We start from the raw sequence: 19,461 nt of genomic DNA, 5'->3' as shown, positions 1-19,461 counted from the left end.
TACCATTATTTTATTTTACAACACTTTTTTTTATAAAAAAAAAAAAAGGAAAAAAGCAAAAAAAATCAAAAGAGAAACTGCCTTAGCCTTAGGAAGACATATGGCAAATAATTTCAGAGTATGGACAAGTACACAGAAAAACTCTTAGACCAATTAACAAATTTAAAGCATCTATTAATTTGCTTACCATATATGTAATTAATGTACACAACACATTCTGGTTCTGGTCTTTACCTATTGGACAAAATGCCTAAACTCAATTTCTAAATCCAATTAATTATATTAAAAATATATAATACAAATTAATGAATTTAATTATTAAAAGATTAATTAATATGCTTCATTACATTTCTGCCTATAAATAGAACTCTTACAAGTCTCATTTCTCACTGAAAAGAAGAGAGTGAAAAATAAAAAGAGAGAGAGAGAGAGAGAGAAAATAGAAGAATCTTCCAATGTATCTATATCTTCTCCATTTCCTCTGATTCTTAATTAGCACATTGTTCAGAAATCAAAAGTATGTATCAAAATCTCACAATTTCATTTTAGTTTATATATTTGTAAGATTTCCAATTTCATTATTCAATTTCTGCCCGAGTTTGTTTTTGATGTTATGCAAAATACAGGTCTCAGGTATTTTGCTTAGTAGAACTTTTGCAAGTGAGTTTTCTGATTTCTTTTTCTTTTAAAATGAATTATATAAATCTCATTCTTAATTGTTTCTTTTCTTTTTTGTTTTTGTTCAGTCTATTTGTGTGATTTTAGTGTTTTCAAGCTCTCAATCTTAATTACTTTATCTTCCTCATATTTGTTATCTTTGCCCAAATTTGAGCTCTAAATGTGTTTTATGCAAGGATTAGTATATAAGCTAAATTGTTTTTTTTTTTAAAAAAAAAAAAAAAGAAAGAAAGAGATTTATCTTATTATCATCACTAAAAAAATGAATGAAGAAAAAAAAATATTATGCTTATAATTATGATTTTAAATCTAATAAAGTATCTATTCAAAGAAATAATTGGGTTTACCACTATTTAATTTGTTCTTAACTGAATGATATTATGTCCAGAGTTAAAGAGAGCTCAATAAATTATGGATAATATTTGTCTAATTTTGATATATGGTTTAATCTAATAAAAGCATTTAGCAGAAATAAAGACACCGACATCTTTTTGTTGAAAAAAGTATAAAATAATGATAAATAAAGACAATACTAATTATCTTTCTGATATATGAAACAGTCTATATATTAGAAGTAGTGATATGTATTATATGCATTGGTAATATAATAAGGTTAATATTTTTTTTCTTTTAATTAAGGAACATTAGTAGTAAAAAATTAATTAAAAAATAATTAAGTTTGTCAAATAGAATCAGGCATCATTATTGTGTGATTTGTCTTTCTTGTCTAACTTTAGGTTCTTTTTTGAGTCTTCAAGGAAAGTGTGCCTTTGCGTTCAGACCAACAAACCTACAGTGAACAAACTCACAAAGTCAAATGTTTCTGTTACTAAAAGTTATCTTTTTTTTTTTTTTTTTTTTTTTGATATTTATCTTTTAAGTGAGAGAGAGAGAAAAAAAAAAAAAAAGAAAAGAAAAGTCAAATGATTACCTTTTCTTGATGCTCTTCAAAATAGCCAATTGTATGAGGGTCCTACATTAATTCAAAGAAGTGCAAGGAATGCCTAAAATATTTTTTTATAAATCTTTTCCTATTTTAATTTTTGGATTAATACATAAGTTGCCACTTAAATTTTAGAAATTAAATGAAACTTAATGTTTTAACTTACTGTTTTACCCTGAATTTTGGAAATAGTTATAATTTTATTTCAAGTTGACTCTGTTAGTCTTCATGGCACTGATATCTAACGCATGACCTTTCGTAATAATTGCATTCCGAAAAATAAATGTAACAAAATATAAAATAGTGGGACCAATTTCCGAACTTGGATTAACTTATTCTAACTCTGTTTATAATCAAAAACACATCGTTTTGACCCTATACTTAGATCCTCTCTACTAAATGCACCGCTTCTTTATGAAATAAACTTTCTTCTTGATTTGTCGCCTTACACAATTTGCTCTTTTACCTTATGTAATATATATTTTTTAATACAAATTATCAAGTAGTAATTTTCACAATTTTCAATTTTATAATAATTTTCAATTTTATAAGTGAAAGCATTTAATAAATATAATTTTATAAGTTAAATGTTTTAAAAGATCGAAATAAAAGTTGAACTTACCATACTTTTTTTCAATTGATTAATACATTTGGTTTCAATTATTTGTTAAAGGCTTTTTTTTTTTTTTTTTTATGTCAAGCATCTAATAATATAGTAATTAATTAATTAATTAATCAATTAATTAATGTTGTTCATATACACAGCACTATGGAAGCTGAGTCATCTGCTGATCAACAAGTAGGCTCTTCAGAGTTTAATTTAGATGACTTGTTTGATGATGACAGTCAAGGCTCAACACTTGAAATAACTGACAATTCTTCAGATGTAAGCTACAAATATGAATTAGGAAATTAATTATTAGAGTGTGTTAACTTTAATTAAGAATGGTAACAGGAGGTTGAGCAAGGATCATCATGTGGAAGCAATCTGCCACTAATGAATCAAGAAATTACTAGTCACCCACAGGAGTATATTTTGGACAGAGCAGCAGAGAATAATATCACGAGGACACCACAAGATAGCTTGATTGATAATAATAGGATGGGAATTGTATCACCACCGTTCATCAACCAACCCCAACCTTCTTATGTCCCTTTGATCACTCCATTAAGGTATACAATCAAGCAATAATCATCGTTAATTGTTTAATTTTCTTCAACTTCAATTAGGTTAGAGACATAGACATATAAAATATAATGGGGATTGGATATATATAGGTATTGAACATGAATTTTTTCACCAATATATTGACCAAAAGTTCAATTTCTGAAACGGGATTTTTCTTTCTTCCTACTTATATCCAGGTGTCAAGAGTTACCAAATCAGCAACAAGTGAATAATGAAGTCCCTGTAATGACAAATGAGCCACAATTTCATAACTACAACATGCAACCAGATGTGCCATCCATGGAGCTTAGGTATTAATTCACTCTGATTAATCCAGGAATTCAATTAAGTGATAGGAAAATGTTGCAATCAAAATTTTTGATAAAAAAAAAATGAATGGTTTTGTGATTATAGGTACCAATTTAATCAATTTGAAATGGCTAATACTGTATTTGAACCCCCACATGGTTTTGAAACCATGCCTGTGCCTTCTCTTCCTTTGAGGTATGTCCATATATATATATATATATATTCTCTAATCTTCATTATGTACAAGGTTAATTTTATTATTACTTGAGATTTGGTTCATGAATGTAGGTTTCCAGAATTTCCTCAGCCTCCTCAAACACCTCATGTACTGAGTTATTCAAGGTATCTCTCTGTGCATTACAGTCTATACATTTTACTTATTGAATATTTATTACAAGTAGAACCCAGAACTTAACATCTTATTATCTTTAAGAATTAATTAATCTTATTGTAAGAAAGAGATTACTTAGCCTAATTAGCAAATGGGTTACTAATTATTCTTCTCAATACAAATAAATGCATTATAATTTCTTAATATTGGAATCGTTTTCAAACTGTGAGGTTACAAGTTCAAACATATTGTTCTGTATCTCTTATATAATGATAATTTTGATGAGTTCGAACCTGAAATCAGAGCCTAATTCACCACTAAATGAGAACAATAATTTTACAAGTTGCTTATATGTATAGGCCAGAGACTTGTCATCCTCAAGAATTGGCTACTCAAAATGATATAAATAGGCTTGTGATCTCCCAGCAAAGTCCATTCTTGAATTCAGAAACCAATCAAGTACGAATACAATCTTGCTTACTATATTTTATTTTGTTGTTATTAATTATTATCGTTTCTTGACTGTTATTTTTCTAATTGTGAAACCCAGAGAGGAATTCTTGGACTAGAAAGTAGTACTGGAAAGAGAAGATTTGAAATTGGGGAATCATCATCACAATATAAACGTTACAGGGTATATATATATGGACCAACAATATAACATAAGAGATCTTTTTGAATTAATTAATTAATTAACTAATGCTTTATTTTTGTTAATGTAAGGTTGAACCAGCAACTCATGAACAACTGGACTGGAACCTCATTGACTTCCAAGCCAAGCTAGGCATCCCAGATAGTTTAGGGTTTGTAGTTTTTCAGTTATATCTTAAGAAGCTATTTTTTTCCATGTTTTCTTGAATTATGAAGCTATTTTTCCAGTTTTTATAATATCTTTCCATGAATTTCTGCAGGCCGATGACCACAAATTCCATCTACGATCCATTGTTTGAAGGGATTGGTCTACCTATTGATCCTCATCTGCGAATGCTTGCTTTGAGATGAGCATTTAAAACTATGATTAGTGTTAATTAGTTAGCTCTTTAATTAATCATGGTTGGAATATGTAATCTTATAAGTTTCAAGACATTTCTAATACCATTAGACTATATAGCTCCTTAATCATGCTTCTCAGCTGATCGTCTTGCAGATATGGCTCACTCTTTCCCTTTGGGGCCTCTGTGTTCTCGATAGCCCTCCTCCGGAAATGAGGCAATGGTTATTTCATGACATGAGTGGTGTTTCTTATTCAAGAGTTTTTTTTGCTGTTTTTTCTTCGAGTTTTGCTCTTTTCTGTGTACAAAAAGAAAAAAAAAAAATAGTAGAGTTTATTTTAAAAATGTTAAGACTTCTAACATATATCATTAAGTAATCAGTTTACGATTTTGTTTATAAAAAATAATAAAATAACAATAGCTACAATCACGAATAAAACTATAGTTACAAAGATTTTAAAGCTAAGCTTGAAACATACCTGAAAAGATTTTAAAGCTAAGCTTGAAACATGCCTGAACGATTATGTAAGCATGATTATAATTTGAATTCAAATTGGAACCAAAATAAAATTAAAATTGTAGTCAATGGTTTTTAGTTTTAAGCCGAAATCTAAACGGTATGCCTACAATTCAATTTTAATTTTTAATTTTTCAAAATTACACCAGTTATTTCAGTTTAAAATCGAAAAACCATGAATGTGAAAACAAAAGGTTTGAAAAAGAAGTCCCATTTATTTATTTATTTATTTTTTAGTACAGTTCTTGTAAATAAATTTGGTGAGTCTTTTATTTATTTATTATTTCTTCATGCTATAAAATTTATAAAAAAAAAATTGACAAGCGGCCCTCGTTTTGATTTCAAGCGAGTACCGGAAATTCTAAAATCACCTTGGGAATTATCTAAGAGCAATTTGGCTTTAATTTAACAATTTTACCCTTCTATGAAACCGAAACTGTGTTATCGAAACCAACTATTTTGAAACCAATATTGGTGATTTGAAAATGGTCATCATGCCTAAAATTATGTAGTCTTAGTTTTGTAAAATATTAAATTTACAAATTAAAATCAAATTAAGTTAAATTAACAATATATTTATAATAGATAAATTTACATTAAGTTAAAAAGTCAAATAATAAGTTTTATTCAATTTAAACTACACTAATTAATTTTGAAACTCATCAAAACAATAATGAATTGAACCTAAATTAAAGTTATGTAAGAACAAGACAGTAATAAGGTACAACACAAATTTAAAGAATTAAATTTTAAAAAAATTATATGATTATGAAATGGGTTTGCAAAGAGCCAATAGCCCCAATGCTGCAATGCTAGATTCATCCCTGTATAGGAAAAAACATAAACAATTCATTTTATCAAAATAAAAAACATGGCCACAGCTTTTCAAAGTCCAGATTCCAGAATTTGCCCAGAGTATTAAATGGGTAACTGCATATGGATAAGTTTCCGATTTCCGGTACAAATACACCTGTCAAGGACATGAGTCTTTCTCTCCGTATAAAATGCAAAATGCTTCACTACTCACTACAGAAAGAACCAGTCTCTTGTTTCTAACTACCTTCTTTGAAATGGCAAGGATTAAGGTGGAGAAGAAGAGCATGGCAGCTGCCACAGCTCAACAACAAAACCACCAAACTCAATCCAACTCATATCTCCATCTGCTTGCTCCCCAACTCTGGAATAGGTACTAATAAAGCAAATTCACAAAAAAAAAAAAAAAAAAAAAAAAAAAAAAAAAAAAAAAAAAGAGTATTTGAAGTAAACATTTTTCTTCTTTCTTTCCTTTTTTTTTTTTTTTTTGATATTCTTATTTCTTGAATATACTTGCAGGGACGATTTGAAATTAGCAACGGAATTGGTGAGCCAGCTTTTGTTTGAACCTGCCATAACATGCAAAGAGAATCAATTAGCTCTTGAAAGTAAAGTAACGCTTAAATAATTGAATGACTTAGGTTGATCCTTCTAATAATTAGGATGCATAACATTTCCTCTTCATTCATCATAAGCCACACCCATTGACAAAGAAATACATGTCATAAAAAATTTTCAAAGATATGATATGAAAGAGAAAAAGGAAAAAACAAAAATCACTAGCTTGATTATTGATTGGTAATAATCAAGCTTTTCTCATATACTCATTGCATATATTCTGATTACTAATCAAGTTGGTGTTTTGCTTATGAAAATAAAAATCATGTGAAGCAAACTGAAGCCCAAGGAAGATGCATAACGAGAAATGGAAAGAAGGCAAATGCTATCAAATCATAATATCTGACTGTCTTTTTCGCTGTTAAATTTTCTGTTTTCTACCAATTCTGAGTTTCTGCAGGTTCAGTATCAAACTAGTTTCTCCAATGTATGAACTAGGAAATGGTCAATATAATGTGTTATATTAGTAATCTTCTACATAAATATTCAACATGTGAAAAAGAATTCAGAGTCAAGTCCATTCTCCCAGTACTCAAAGAACCAACGAAAAGAAAAGAAAGAAAATCTTAAACATGATTTACAAAGATTAAGAATTCATCATATAAATACAACAGAAGTGTTAACTTGGGCATTAATAAGGTTGCGCCAGAATGTCCAAGAAATAAGCTTATAAATTATTGCAGCACAACTAACCTCAATAGCGAGAGTTATCAAAAACCCAAGGCTCATGCAAGAAAAGCTCTCTGCCATTCATTTGAACTGTTCCAGCAGCTATCTCTTCTGCACGTTTCCTAGCTGCTTCAGCTTTTTTAGCTGAGACATCTGCTTCCTGCAAAATATATTGTGGCATTGAAATTGTTAATGACTAGATTGAACGCGTTCCCGAATTACATCCACTAATTAAAAAGGAATAATACAATGCAACTAAAAGAAAACAACGCCTTAGCCTGCTCATACACTTGAAGTCAAATCCCACAAATGCAAAAGTTAATGTTGTTTCATAGACAAAGGAAAGGCGTTAATGTCCTAAACTTTTAATAATCCTCTCTATCAATAATATAAAGATTTCCAACCCACTAGAAATTCATTAATGCTAACAAAATTCTCGCCATTATAGATTAACAAGAATCCATAAAAACCACTTGTTTTCTTATAATCTCATTATAATCCCAATCTAGCTCTAGCATTTTATCGAATAGGTTTCAGGCATATATCGCGGTCTTGGGGGAATAAAATCGATTGATTAATTCTACACAATTACTTCAAGGGATTATTCAGATTACATAATAACTATAACAAATTCAATTTCTAATTAGAGTTGAACTAAAGAACAACAGGTATATAAGAGTATAAAAGAAACAAAAGCCCTAGAAGAAGAGGATGGAGAAGTGAAAAGAATGAAAGACCTTTCGGCGTTTCCAGGTTAGGAACTGTGATTCTGTTATGGAATTGGCCCTTGGCTGTTCGTTTGCTTGCTTTCCTTGCTGCTCTTCTTCTGCACCCATGATTTTCCTCTGCTTTTCTCCCAAAAGATCGTTCGACCCGAAGCCGCGTGGCCGTGGCGGTCCTTTTATGCACAGGAGAAGTTGTAAAACAGAGAAAAAAACGACTTCGTTTAATCCTCTTAAAACGACAGCTATTTTCGGGTCTTATCGTTCAGCCTCTATAGACGGTACAATTCATTTATTGATTTTTAACCCGATGGAAGAGGTTAAGAATCTTTCAGAAGTAAGCCAATGAAATAAAACGATAAGAGTTTCTGTAACTGAACGACAGAAAACTTTAGGTACCATCTTTCCGTCACTTTCGTGTCGTCCGGTCGAAAAGGACAAGTTTTCCTGTCGCTTATGTTATCATCCTTTAATTCTCTTTTTTCCTAAATAAGACAAAATTACCCAAAAAATTGTTAATCAAACCCAATTCTTTGTTTGGTTGGGGAAAACCAAAGGAAAAGATAAGGGCAACCCTTGTGATTTTTGTTCATTGGTTAACTGCTTTTGCAACAAAAGTATTTCACGAAATTTTGGGAAATTCATCTTGAATTCAAATTGAAAATATTAAAAAAGATTTTAATTTTATAAATTCAATTCTATGAAATAGAATATAATTGAGTTAAAAATTCTATCAAACTAGAGAAAATTTCTAAGTGATTTACAGAAATAACAAAAAACATATTTTATGGACAAAAATGACCATATAAATCAATAATTATGGTGTTCTCCCCTCTAATTTTTTCTTTTTTAATTTTCTATCTTCAGTCTCTACTCTCCAATTTTTTTTTTATGTTTTAAAAAGATTGAATTTTATCATAAATATGGGGTGCATTTGATTTTTTTTTTTTGTAGTTGTACTATTGTCTTTCAAGTTTTACATTAAGAATATTTGAGGAAATAAAGATAGGAACTATTCAATTTTAAGTTCATTTAAAAAAACATAAAAAATCAACTAAATTTTATTTTTAAGAAGTTATGTAAATTCAAATATTTTTTATTTAGACTTCATTATAATGAATTTTACATTTCTAGTTGATTTATTCCAAATAGGCTCAAGCAAATTAAATTTCTAATTGCAAGGAAACATAAAATAATAATAACAATAACAAAAATAAAGCTTTTGAAATTCAAATAACACCTTATATTGAATATCAAAATATAATATAATGATAAGTGCACTTACGATATTACGATTCAAATTCTTTTTCCCCCGTAACAATTAACACCTTACATGAAGCGTGCCCAAGTAAAAAAGAAACTGCAACCTCTACACAATAAACCAAGAAAAGAAATTATTTTACTTTTCTCTTGTTTGGAACAAATGAATTATACACAATTTTGAGGAATTCATTTAGAAAGTCATATTTATGTGTTTAGAATGAAAAAAAATATATATAGATTTCAATTTTATGAATTTAATTCTATAGAATTGAACATAACTATATCAAAATTCTAAAAAATAGATGGAATTTTTAAACGAATTCCACAAAACTAAGTCATTCAACCTTTATGAAAAACTATCATTCTTCTCCTATAAAGTCAATTATTTCAATTTTTTACTTATTTAACTTATATATTTTATCAAACTTGAGTAAAACCATTTAAAAATTTTATTTTTAGAAAAATATTTTTTTTATTATTGCATTTTTTATTTTAATATTTTTCATCTTTTATTTTATATTTTTTTTATTATTGTGGGAAGAAATTTAAGTTAAATATTCATTTATCACTAAATTAAATATAATAATTTTATTAATATTATTTTTATTTTATATATTTATTTTAATAAAAATATAAAAAATTATATATCATAACATGAATATAATTAGTGTTTATTATTTATTTTTATGATATTACTATTTCAAGGATATTTTAGAAAACAAAATCAAATGAATCTTCAATTGTAAATTTATTCCATCCAGGAATATCAAATATGAAAATTCATTTACAGATAAATTTTATATTTTAAATTCATTTATACAAAACAGAGCATTAATTAGGCTTATAAATCTCATTACATTTTACCCAAATTTTACAAAAAGAAAAAAGAGAGAGAAGGAAACAAAGCCTGCTAAGCTTCATTAGCTGGTATATATGCAATAAGACCACCAAAATCAATCAACAAGAAGTTAATTTGGTATTAGTGCCTGCATCTATAGCTTCACTAACGGTAAGAAAAACTCTTCCTCTTCCAATTCTATCTGGGAATTTAGCAACTTTTAGCTTATGAATCACTTGCCATCTTGGATTGGCTATATCTAACTGTAACATCAAAAAATATATATATATATAAAAATAAAAACAAAAATAATCAAATTATTGGAAAATGGAAATATTACATATTCTGAATTGCAGGTGATTTTCTTACTTCTGTTTCATATGAAAGCAACTTCTTGTGCAGCTCTTCGAGTGCAAGAAGTCCTGCGGTGTCAATATTTGTTACATCTGCAATTTCAAGAAATCATCTGTCACTCATCAGTGTCTGTTTTGTTTTGGTATTCAATTTCTTTTGATGTAATAAAACTTACTTGACATGTCAAGAATTACTATTTGAACTCTTTCCTTTGTATTTTCTTCATCTTCTGTCACCCACCTCATTATTCTAAAACATAAATTATTCAATAAACTGTTATATAAAGCAAGCTAATTCTTTCGTTTATTTTAGTGACAGATTGCATACCTTTCTCTTATAAAATTAGCATTTGCAAAGCAGAGTAATGAAGAGTTTATTCGAACTATTAAGACGCCTGGAGTTTTTATGGCCATGGGATATTGATTAATATCACCAAATGTATCTGTTCTTGGAATTCTACCAAGTTCTTCTATGCTTGGTCGAATTGAGTTTAGCAATATCTTCCCAAACGAAATGGTTACCTACATTAATCCATCAAACAAGATTATCAGAAACATAATACAAACTAATTATTAGCAGTAAAAATTTAATTCTGTTATTCTTGACTAACTATTTTGGAAGTCAACATATGTCCAAAATGTGCGAGTACCTACTGATCAGAGTCTACCATAGTTGAATTTCAAGTTCAATTATTAATTGAAAGGAACCCACCACTCACAAGACTTTATTTTTTTGATAAAGATTGATGTAACAAGTTGTTCTTGATTGGTTTCTTGAAAATATCGTATGGTTCTTGGCCAAGGAAAAAAGTGAGGAAGAATTACAGTTGTGTGATTTACCGCGACTAGAAGACCGATCTCCACTGATTCAAACAAAACACCAAAGAAAGCACCAATACAGGCAAGGAAGTCTAACTTGTCAACTTTCCAGATGTGATAAGCTTCATTTATGTCAATTAGTCCAGGAAGAGCAGAGAGAATTATCGAAGCAAGAATGGCCATTGGAGTGTAGTACAGAAGCCTAGTGAACAATTCGAGTGATAAGATCACAGTAATAGCCATTACTATATTTGACACAACAGTTTCACATCCTGCACTGAAATTCACAGCAGTTCTTGAAAACGAACCTGCAGAAACATACCATAGCCAATATTTTATTAATGTAACACGGTAATGTTAATATTTTAATTGGTGAAAATGACTAATAGTCGAGTGATTGTCCTGTACTAGAAAAGATCATACATTCAAACTCTAATAATCTCCTTCTTTTTAGAATTTCTGATGAAGAAAAAAAAAGGGAAAAAGAAAAGTGCTTACCAGTTGCCACATAGCAAGAAGTTAAAGATCCTACAATGTTCATGAAGCCCATAGAAACCATTTCTTTGTTGCCATCGAGGTGATAACCTTTTATGGAAGCGAAAGACCGGCCAACGGCAATGGCTTCCTGAGGCAAATGCTCAAATGATGCTAAAAATCGCCTGACACTGACACACTAAGTTAATAAAGAGCTTGAGACATATTTTGCATACTCACAGTTAGAGCAACAATGGCGGAGATAAGGCCAATTTTGGCTGCTTGTCCAACATGTGGACTATTGAGTTGTAAATCATGAACAGAACTTGGATTCAATCCTCCTTTTATGTGTTTTACAATCTTGACTCCATGTTTGTCAGCTTTTGACAAGAAGACGATCAAAGTAGATAATATTACTGATATTAGAGGAGCAATAGCTGGAAACCAGAATAGCTTCTTGTTTCTCCTTCCCTGCATATGCAAACAGACAATCAGTCATGGCAATCAAACAAAAGTTTCTATAGTTAAATAGGGATGGAAATTTTAAATTACTTACAATAAACCTGGCAATTAGGAGAAATATGAGGAAAGAACAGCCAAGAACAAAATTCAAAGGACACCACTGCCATACATGAAAGAGGAATAATGTCAAATTAGTGGCAGGCAAAATATCAAATTTGAATAATTTTAATGGAGAATTTAGAAAAACTTACTGGATGGTCAATTGAAGTGAAAACAGACCCTAATACAGAGACTACATCCGTTTTATTAGTGAAATGAGTAATCCCAATTAGACCTTTGAGTTGCTGAAGACCAATAACAATGGCTGCACCAGCCATAAATCCAACAATCGCTGCATGTGAAAGAAAATCCACAAGAAACCCCAACCTGAAAAGATACTAATTGTTAATTATTAATTGATTTGCACAAAACTTAAGAAGAAAAATCAATACATTACCTAAATAACCCAAATACAGCTTGAAAGATTCCAGCAAAGAAAGTAACAGTAAAAACCAACTTTCTATACGCAACAGGGTCAGTTGCAGGATCTTGAACTTTCTGAAGCGTAGAAGAAAGCAGCATAGATACTACAGCCACAGGTCCAATGGCAATTTCTCTTGAACTCCCCATTAGAGCATAAATCAAAGGAGGAACTGCACTGGTGTCTAATTTATCCAAGAAATTCAAAATAAACAAATTAATTAATAATGGGTAATACAAAACATAAATTTTTTGTGATATAAAATAAATTTACATACTTACACAGGCCATATTGAGGATCAAGTTTCGCTAAAGTAGCATAGCCAATACTCTGCAAAAATTATGAGAGAAAGTTAAAATTAAAAATAATAATAATATTTTCTTAACTAATTAATTAAGTACACTAGTTATATATGTATACCTGAGGAATGCTAAGGCTAGCAAGAGTTAAACCAGCCATTAGATCATTTTTAAATTGAGAGACTTTATAATCTTTACCCCATTTAAGAATTGGAAAGAGGGATTGAAAGAATGAAACGGCAGCAGTTGTTTTAGTTTGCTTTGAAATTTTTTTCTTTACATTGGAAAAGACAAGTTCTTTTGCAGAACCGATGAGTTCTTGTAAGAGGCCAGGTGGATCAGGAGAATTAAGAACCCATTTAGCTCTCTCCTGCCGATTAGTGTCTTCAACATCAAGTTGTCTTAGCTCTTCTGCTTCGTTGCAGGTTTCTGTTGGCTGCGAAGCCATAGCCATGGAGGTTTTTAGTGGTTTTGCCTGTTTAAAGTGGTTGGGTGTACCCTGTGAGCTTATTAAGCTTATTAGCTATATGGTGATTTGATTATATACTATTGCCTATCCAGAAACGGTAAATGTGAAATATTAAAATGCAAACCTTCGTTCCTTAAAACTTATTTGATGGGTTCTTTGTACTTTGTTCTTTGTTTGTTTGCGAGGAAAGTGGAAAGAAAAGAGTTGAAAATTGTAATGTATTTTGTCAATATGTTGGTTAAATGCATGTGAAGTTCTTTTCCTTTTCTTTCCTTTACTTTCACTTCTTTCTTACATAAACATGGTGTTAGTAACTTATTATCGTAATAATGAGTGATTATGGATAAAGAAAGTGATTGATAGTGAGAAAGTTCGAAGAATAAATCTTTTCTTACAAAGAAAGGGTATATTGTATTAGATAATATTTTGACCTTCATTAATAATAATATTAATAATAATATAACATAAGATGAATCCTTAAGCATTGCTGGGAGTCAAAAACTTTTACCTTTTTTGGCAACGACTTAATTTTGTTGCAAAAACTTACAGTTTCAACTTTTTAGTAACACGGTGAATAATTTATTTTTACCTCCATAAACTTATGGCCACATTATTTAAATATTTTTTCCACCAATTTTAATATTTATTGTAGTGATTGCCATTTTAATTTTATTTGAAATTAGTTTTAATTTTTTCATTCCATTTAATTTACACTGCGTGGTGTTTATATTTAAATTTCAAAATCATCCAATGAGTCACCGACCAATGACTTATACACATACTATCCCCAATTTTATAATTAAAATTTAAAAAATTATGAATATGATAGTAATCTACTCAAATATATAATAGTTATTTTTTAAATTTAAAAATTTAAATGTAAACAAGGAAGTGGTTCACTTTGTCTGGGATCAACTCGAAGGACTCCACGGAAGACTTTCCTCTCGTAGAGTGGCATCTTTTATGAGACTCTTTTCTCTCTGTGAAATTAATAATAATATTAATAATAATTATAATAACAATCTATACTTCTATCGTATATATAAACTAGTCCTAATTCTACATTTTGCGCGTGGGTATTTACACATTATTTGATAATAATTAAATACAAAGCATAGAAGAGAAAGAGATTGCAAATGCAACTTGTAAAGAGATGATGAAAAAGATAAAAGAAATTAATAAATATTTAGAGAGAGATACGTATATATAAATTTATTTATAGATATAAATTTATCAACCAATTTAGTGATTTGAGAGTTATTTCTTGTTGTATAGCCTGCAGTGTTATTTCAGCCTGAAGCCTCATAATGAAGCAAAAAAGAAATATTTTTAAATAAATAATATAGATAATTAAGCATTTTAAAATTTTAAGTTTTATCTTTACTAAATTTATTTTTTAATAATATATATGATAATGATATATTTGAAAATTTTTTATATTTTATTTATTAAATATTTAATTCTTTAGGATATAGATAAAAATAAAGAAAGAAAAATATATTCTTTTGATTAATATTCTTTTTTTTATATTTGTATGATTTGATTGGATATATTTTTTAAAAAATGAATTTTTAAATAGAATATATATGATATTTTATTTAGGAGAGATAAAAAAAAGAAAAAAGTATATTATTTTTTATTAATTTTTTTCATGTTTATAAAATTTGATTGGATATATTTTTTAAAAAGTAAATTTTCAAATAGAATTTATATAATTAAACCTGGAACGGTAAACAGCTAAAAATTTTAATTAAAAGATATATAATATTTTATTAATATATTAATATATTTATATGTATTGAAACTTTGTTTTTGTTAGGTTTTGAATGAGTTATATTTTCAATAGTGGTTTTTTATTTTCATTTTTCTCCCTCAATAATTTGTAACTACTATCATTTTAATTTAGTAAGAGATGTATATCTCCCTTGCAATAAAAAGATGGCCTGATTAAATATTTTTTATTCTCTTGATATTTTTTCTATTAGATCCTATATCTGTTTGACTTAAAAGAAAATAGTGTTTAGGAAACTGGAAAAATAACGATATATTTCTGTTTGGGTCACTTTTTGGATTTTCAAGAATTTTTGTGTGTGTATATATTCCCTTTTCTAATACACTGGGTAAGTAATACTGTCATTGTAGCTAAAGTGATTTCCATTATCAATTCAGACCATCCTCTCATTTCTTTTATTTTACCTAGCAGTAAAAAATTATTTATTATTATTTTTCATTATAGTTATATGTAGATATTGATTTAGGGTTGAGGACAGAGGTTGAAGATTAGGTAATGAGTTGATTTTCTTTTTAGGCACCTATTAGGATTTTAAAAATCTGCATTTATAAATTAAGGACTAAATGATTAGGTTTAGGGATTAGATTGAACTTTATTTGAGACCACTTTATTATATAAAAATAAAATTAAATATATAAAAAGTAACATTGCAAGTAGTTTGTACAATAAAATGTAATATAAATTAACCACTTGCATTTATTTTAATCTAAATAAATTTTATGCTTTAATATTATATAGATAAAAAAAGAGTATACTACGAGCTGATTGTGTATTTGATGATTTGAAAAGTATATTTCATTAATTTTTACACATTGCAAGTAAATGTAATTTAATTTTTGGACAAGTATGTTTCATTATAGGTAAGCTCTTTTAGAGAAACGATGGATAGATTATACTTGCTTAAACCAGATCTATAGTTCCGCTCATAAACCAAACAAATGAAAATATGAATTTTTGCTTTTTTTTCTAACCATAGGATAGAAATATTATCATTTTAACAAAATTTTATATTTGCATTGGATTAGTCCATTGATTGTCATGTACACGATCTAGGCAAGTCAATGGGTTTCATAATTATAGGAATTTGCTCGATACATTTTCACACTCGAACAAATAAAAATTTTGAGCAAATGGAAGAAAAAAAATCTGTTGATAAATTCATATGATGGGTTTCTAAAAATTATTATAAAAGATTACACCCATCAACCTAAGATGTAAGATATAAGAAATCCAGAGAAGTTATTATTTTATAATCTAAATCAATTAATGAACTAATTGCTGTTATAAATAATTATATTTTTTGTCAAGATCAACTCTAAGTGCAAACATCTAATATTATATATATTTTTTAATTTTAGTTTTATTACTCAAAAGAATATGAATTGTTTTGTTTCGTTAAAAGATCAACGAACTCTATTAGCTACTAATAGTAAAGTTCTATATCTGATCTATATGAGTATTTGTAATTTTTATCATTAATAAAATATATTTAAAAAAAAAGGTTATTACTTATTCTTACTTTAAAAGTATGATAAATCTCTCCAAAACTTTAAAATCTCACAAAAATAAATTTTATGCATTTAGTATATGATATTAGATATTAATTGATTTAAAGTTAGATTTGGAACAATAATATAAATCTAAGGAAATATGCAACAGTTGATTCAAAATATAAAAGGAAAAAATTAAAAAAAAAATGCAAAAGAAAAAGGACTAAGATTTCCGTAGTGTTTGCTATAAATAATTTAGAGTTGCGAAATTCGTTGGAATGAATTCTGTTTGGAATTCCAAATGAATGAATTCCAAATAAATTACACAAATTGATTCATTTGTACCAAATCCTATGTTGAAATCAGACACTACCTTCTAGTTTTTCAATCAACTTGACCTTCTTTTGCCTCTTCACCTCTTTTGAGTCGTTTTGTCTTTATTCCTCTTTTTTTTTTTTTTCTTTTTATCTTGACCTCTTTTCTAGAGTTTCTCTGCCTCCTCTCTCCGCATCTCTTTTTTCACGGTTTCCAATCAAAGTCGGTGTTCCATAATATTTTTTTTAAGTAGTTTTTCGCATTGGTCAAAATAATAAAAATTATTTTTTATAATATCCAGTAGTAATATAATGTTAAATTAATTTTTAGAAATTAAAGATAATATTTGATAAAATATGTTAGCTTATATAACTGTTTATCTTTTTAGCATTTTATGAAAAATTACCTATTAGTTTACCAGCTAAACACGGAACAAATTCAAATTGTATATAAAAAAAAAAGAAGTTATAATTGTTATGATGCTAAGCTCTGCCAATTACGGACGAGTATAGATAGATCTTGATAACGCAAGTTGATAGTGTTGGGTCCAACTTGTACTTGTACATTACTTAATGGATAAATTCTATTTTTCTCTTTAAAAAATAAAAGGTATTTATTATATATGAGTGGTCTTATATTTGAATCAAGTTAATCTGAAGTCTGAGTAGACTTATAGAAAATAAATTTTTAATATAAATTAGTTTTAGAGTGCTATTCGAACAAAAAGTTATAATCGAGCCAAAACTGACATAAAAATTTAAATAGTGTGACCTTTGCAACACCATCCATATTGCACAGTGATTTAATGCATTACTGCATTTTCAATTATTAATCACACTATCCGTGTGTATTATTTTATTCAATATTCAGATAACTTTTAGTATTAAGGAGAAATTTAAATCTAAATTTATTATTAAATTATCCATATGTTTACCACGAAGTTATGCACTACGTGCAAAATTCATGTGTCACTGTTATAAGGAAAAAAATTTTAAAAAATAAATAATGAAAAAAGTGTAGCAGCGCCTACTCACATTTTTAATTAGTAAATAAAACGACTAAGGCGGTTGTATAATGTCACTCCTCGAACTAGGAGTTACAATTATTTTTATCATCTTATTTTTTTAATATTAAATTAAAATATTGTTTTCATTAAACAGCAGAATTATTGGTTGAAAGTGGCCCAATCAATGAGTTTATGTAATTAAGAAAGATTATTAAAAGAAATTGATAGAATACATAGACAATTGGAGTCACGAGTACCTCTTGATTGAATAAAATTGAGTTTCAATTTTAAATCTCTTAAAAACAATATTATGATTTTTCAAATAATATATTTCCAGATTAAATATTTGTGCTGGGTCAAACAATTAGAAAGCAATTTTCAAAGTATATCAATTGCAATTTTCAATCAAATATATCAAAATTTTTTATTATATAATACTAACTGAAATGCTAAAAAAACATCTATATTATTTTGGATGCTCTCCAATTTAATTAATTAAGGATGATACAGGGATGATTTTTGAAGAGGAAGATGATATCGCTCAGGTTATGAGAGACTATTTTATTAATCTTTCCTCATTGCAAGTACATCAGATTACAATAGTGTTTTAGAAACTGTAGAAAAGAAGATTATTGCATAATGAGACGAATGAATAACTCCTTCAACACTTATTGCATGATGATGTTAGACTTGCACTTAAATAAATGCATCCTTCCAAAGCATATATGGTATGTTTCCTTTAATTTTTTTTTCAACCCTTTTGGCATGCTTAGGTACTCATGTTGAAAATAAAATTCTTTCTACCCTAATAATGGGGATTCTCCAGCCTCCTTAAATCATATCTATATAACTCTAATCCTTAATGACTAAGGATTATAGGCTTATTAGTCTTTGTAATGTGGTTTTTTAATTGGTAACAAAAAATCCTTGCTAATAGACTTAAATTGATTCTCCCAGATATCAGTAGTAATATCCAATCAACTTTTGTTTTTGGTTGTCTTATTACGGATAATGACCTAATTGCTTTTGAGACCTTTCATTGTATGAAAAACAAAACTAAGGATAAATGTCTTTTTGCTTTGAAATTGGACATGAGTAAAGCCTATGATAGAGTAGAGTGACACTTTTTAAATAATCTTTTCACTCATTTAGGTTTTAATTCAAAATGGGTTGAAATTATCATGAATTGTGTCTCTTCTCTATCTTATTATTCACTCATCAATGTAGAACCTAAAGAGGTCTTTTTTCCCCAGGGAGGAATCTGTCAAGAAGACTCTCTTTCTCCTTACCTTTTTGTGATTTGTGCAAAAGTTTTCTAAGGGCTGATTTCAAAAGTAGAAAGAGTACACCCACTCCATGGAATCCATATTTGTGGTAGAGCAGCACTGGTTTCACATTTATTTTTTGCAGATGACAGCATAATTTTTAGGAGGGCAAATGTGAAGGAAGCTAAGATTGTAGTTAAAATAATTTCTAATTATGAGCGAGCAACTGGACAAAAAATAAATTTAGAGAAATAGAAATATGTTTTAGTCGTAGTACTTCATCGGTATGTAGAGAATTGATCAAAAACCAGTTTGGGTGTTAAAGCAATTCAAGAT

General features: G+C 28.3%; 3 protein-coding genes across 3 annotated transcripts; 1 reads left to right on the top strand and 2 right to left on the bottom strand.

The window, feature by feature from the left end:
* The first annotated feature begins 403 nt into the window (after nt 1–403).
* LOC110010032 (hypothetical protein) lies at nt 404–4,679 on the top strand. The gene is made up of 11 exons (XM_020681271.3): nt 404–517; nt 627–660; nt 2,387–2,507; nt 2,577–2,794; nt 2,987–3,100; nt 3,204–3,293; nt 3,387–3,440; nt 3,789–3,888; nt 3,980–4,063; nt 4,153–4,232; nt 4,341–4,679. The coding sequence occupies exons 3-11, from the start codon at nt 2,391–2,393 to the stop codon at nt 4,429–4,431; spliced, it is 948 nt and encodes a 315-aa protein (XP_020536930.1). The 5' UTR covers nt 404–517; nt 627–660; nt 2,387–2,390; the 3' UTR covers nt 4,432–4,679.
* Nucleotides 4,680–5,767: 1,088 nt separating this feature from the next.
* LOC105638845 (zinc finger CCCH domain protein) lies at nt 5,768–7,990 on the bottom strand. Its single transcript, XM_012222719.4, has 3 exons — nt 7,776–7,990; nt 7,063–7,198; nt 5,768–6,320 (listed from the first exon to the last, which is right to left on the bottom strand). The coding sequence occupies exons 1-2, from the start codon at nt 7,872–7,874 to the stop codon at nt 7,064–7,066; spliced, it is 234 nt and encodes a 77-aa protein (XP_012078109.1). The 5' UTR covers nt 7,875–7,990; the 3' UTR covers nt 5,768–6,320; nt 7,063.
* Nucleotides 7,991–9,787: 1,797 nt separating this feature from the next.
* Nucleotides 9,788–13,384, bottom strand: LOC105638844 (low affinity sulfate transporter 3). Its single transcript, XM_012222718.4, has 12 exons — nt 12,910–13,384; nt 12,771–12,819; nt 12,466–12,673; nt 12,221–12,395; nt 12,064–12,129; nt 11,748–11,978; nt 11,532–11,658; nt 11,055–11,341; nt 10,543–10,736; nt 10,391–10,464; nt 10,231–10,307; nt 9,788–10,124 (listed from the first exon to the last, which is right to left on the bottom strand). The coding sequence occupies exons 1-12, from the start codon at nt 13,240–13,242 to the stop codon at nt 9,981–9,983; spliced, it is 1,965 nt and encodes a 654-aa protein (XP_012078108.1). The 5' UTR covers nt 13,243–13,384; the 3' UTR covers nt 9,788–9,980.
* Nucleotides 13,385–19,461: the final 6,077 nt, after the last annotated feature.

Source organism: Jatropha curcas, chromosome 9, assembly GCF_041381405.1.
Source record: "Jatropha curcas cultivar XTBG-Jc1 chromosome 9, XTBG_Jcur_1.0, whole genome shotgun sequence".
In the NCBI taxonomy this organism is placed as follows: domain Eukaryota; kingdom Viridiplantae; phylum Streptophyta; class Magnoliopsida; order Malpighiales; family Euphorbiaceae; genus Jatropha; species Jatropha curcas.
The sequence above is the reverse complement of the archived record's forward strand: the minus strand, read 5'-3'. Positions and strand labels throughout refer to the sequence as shown.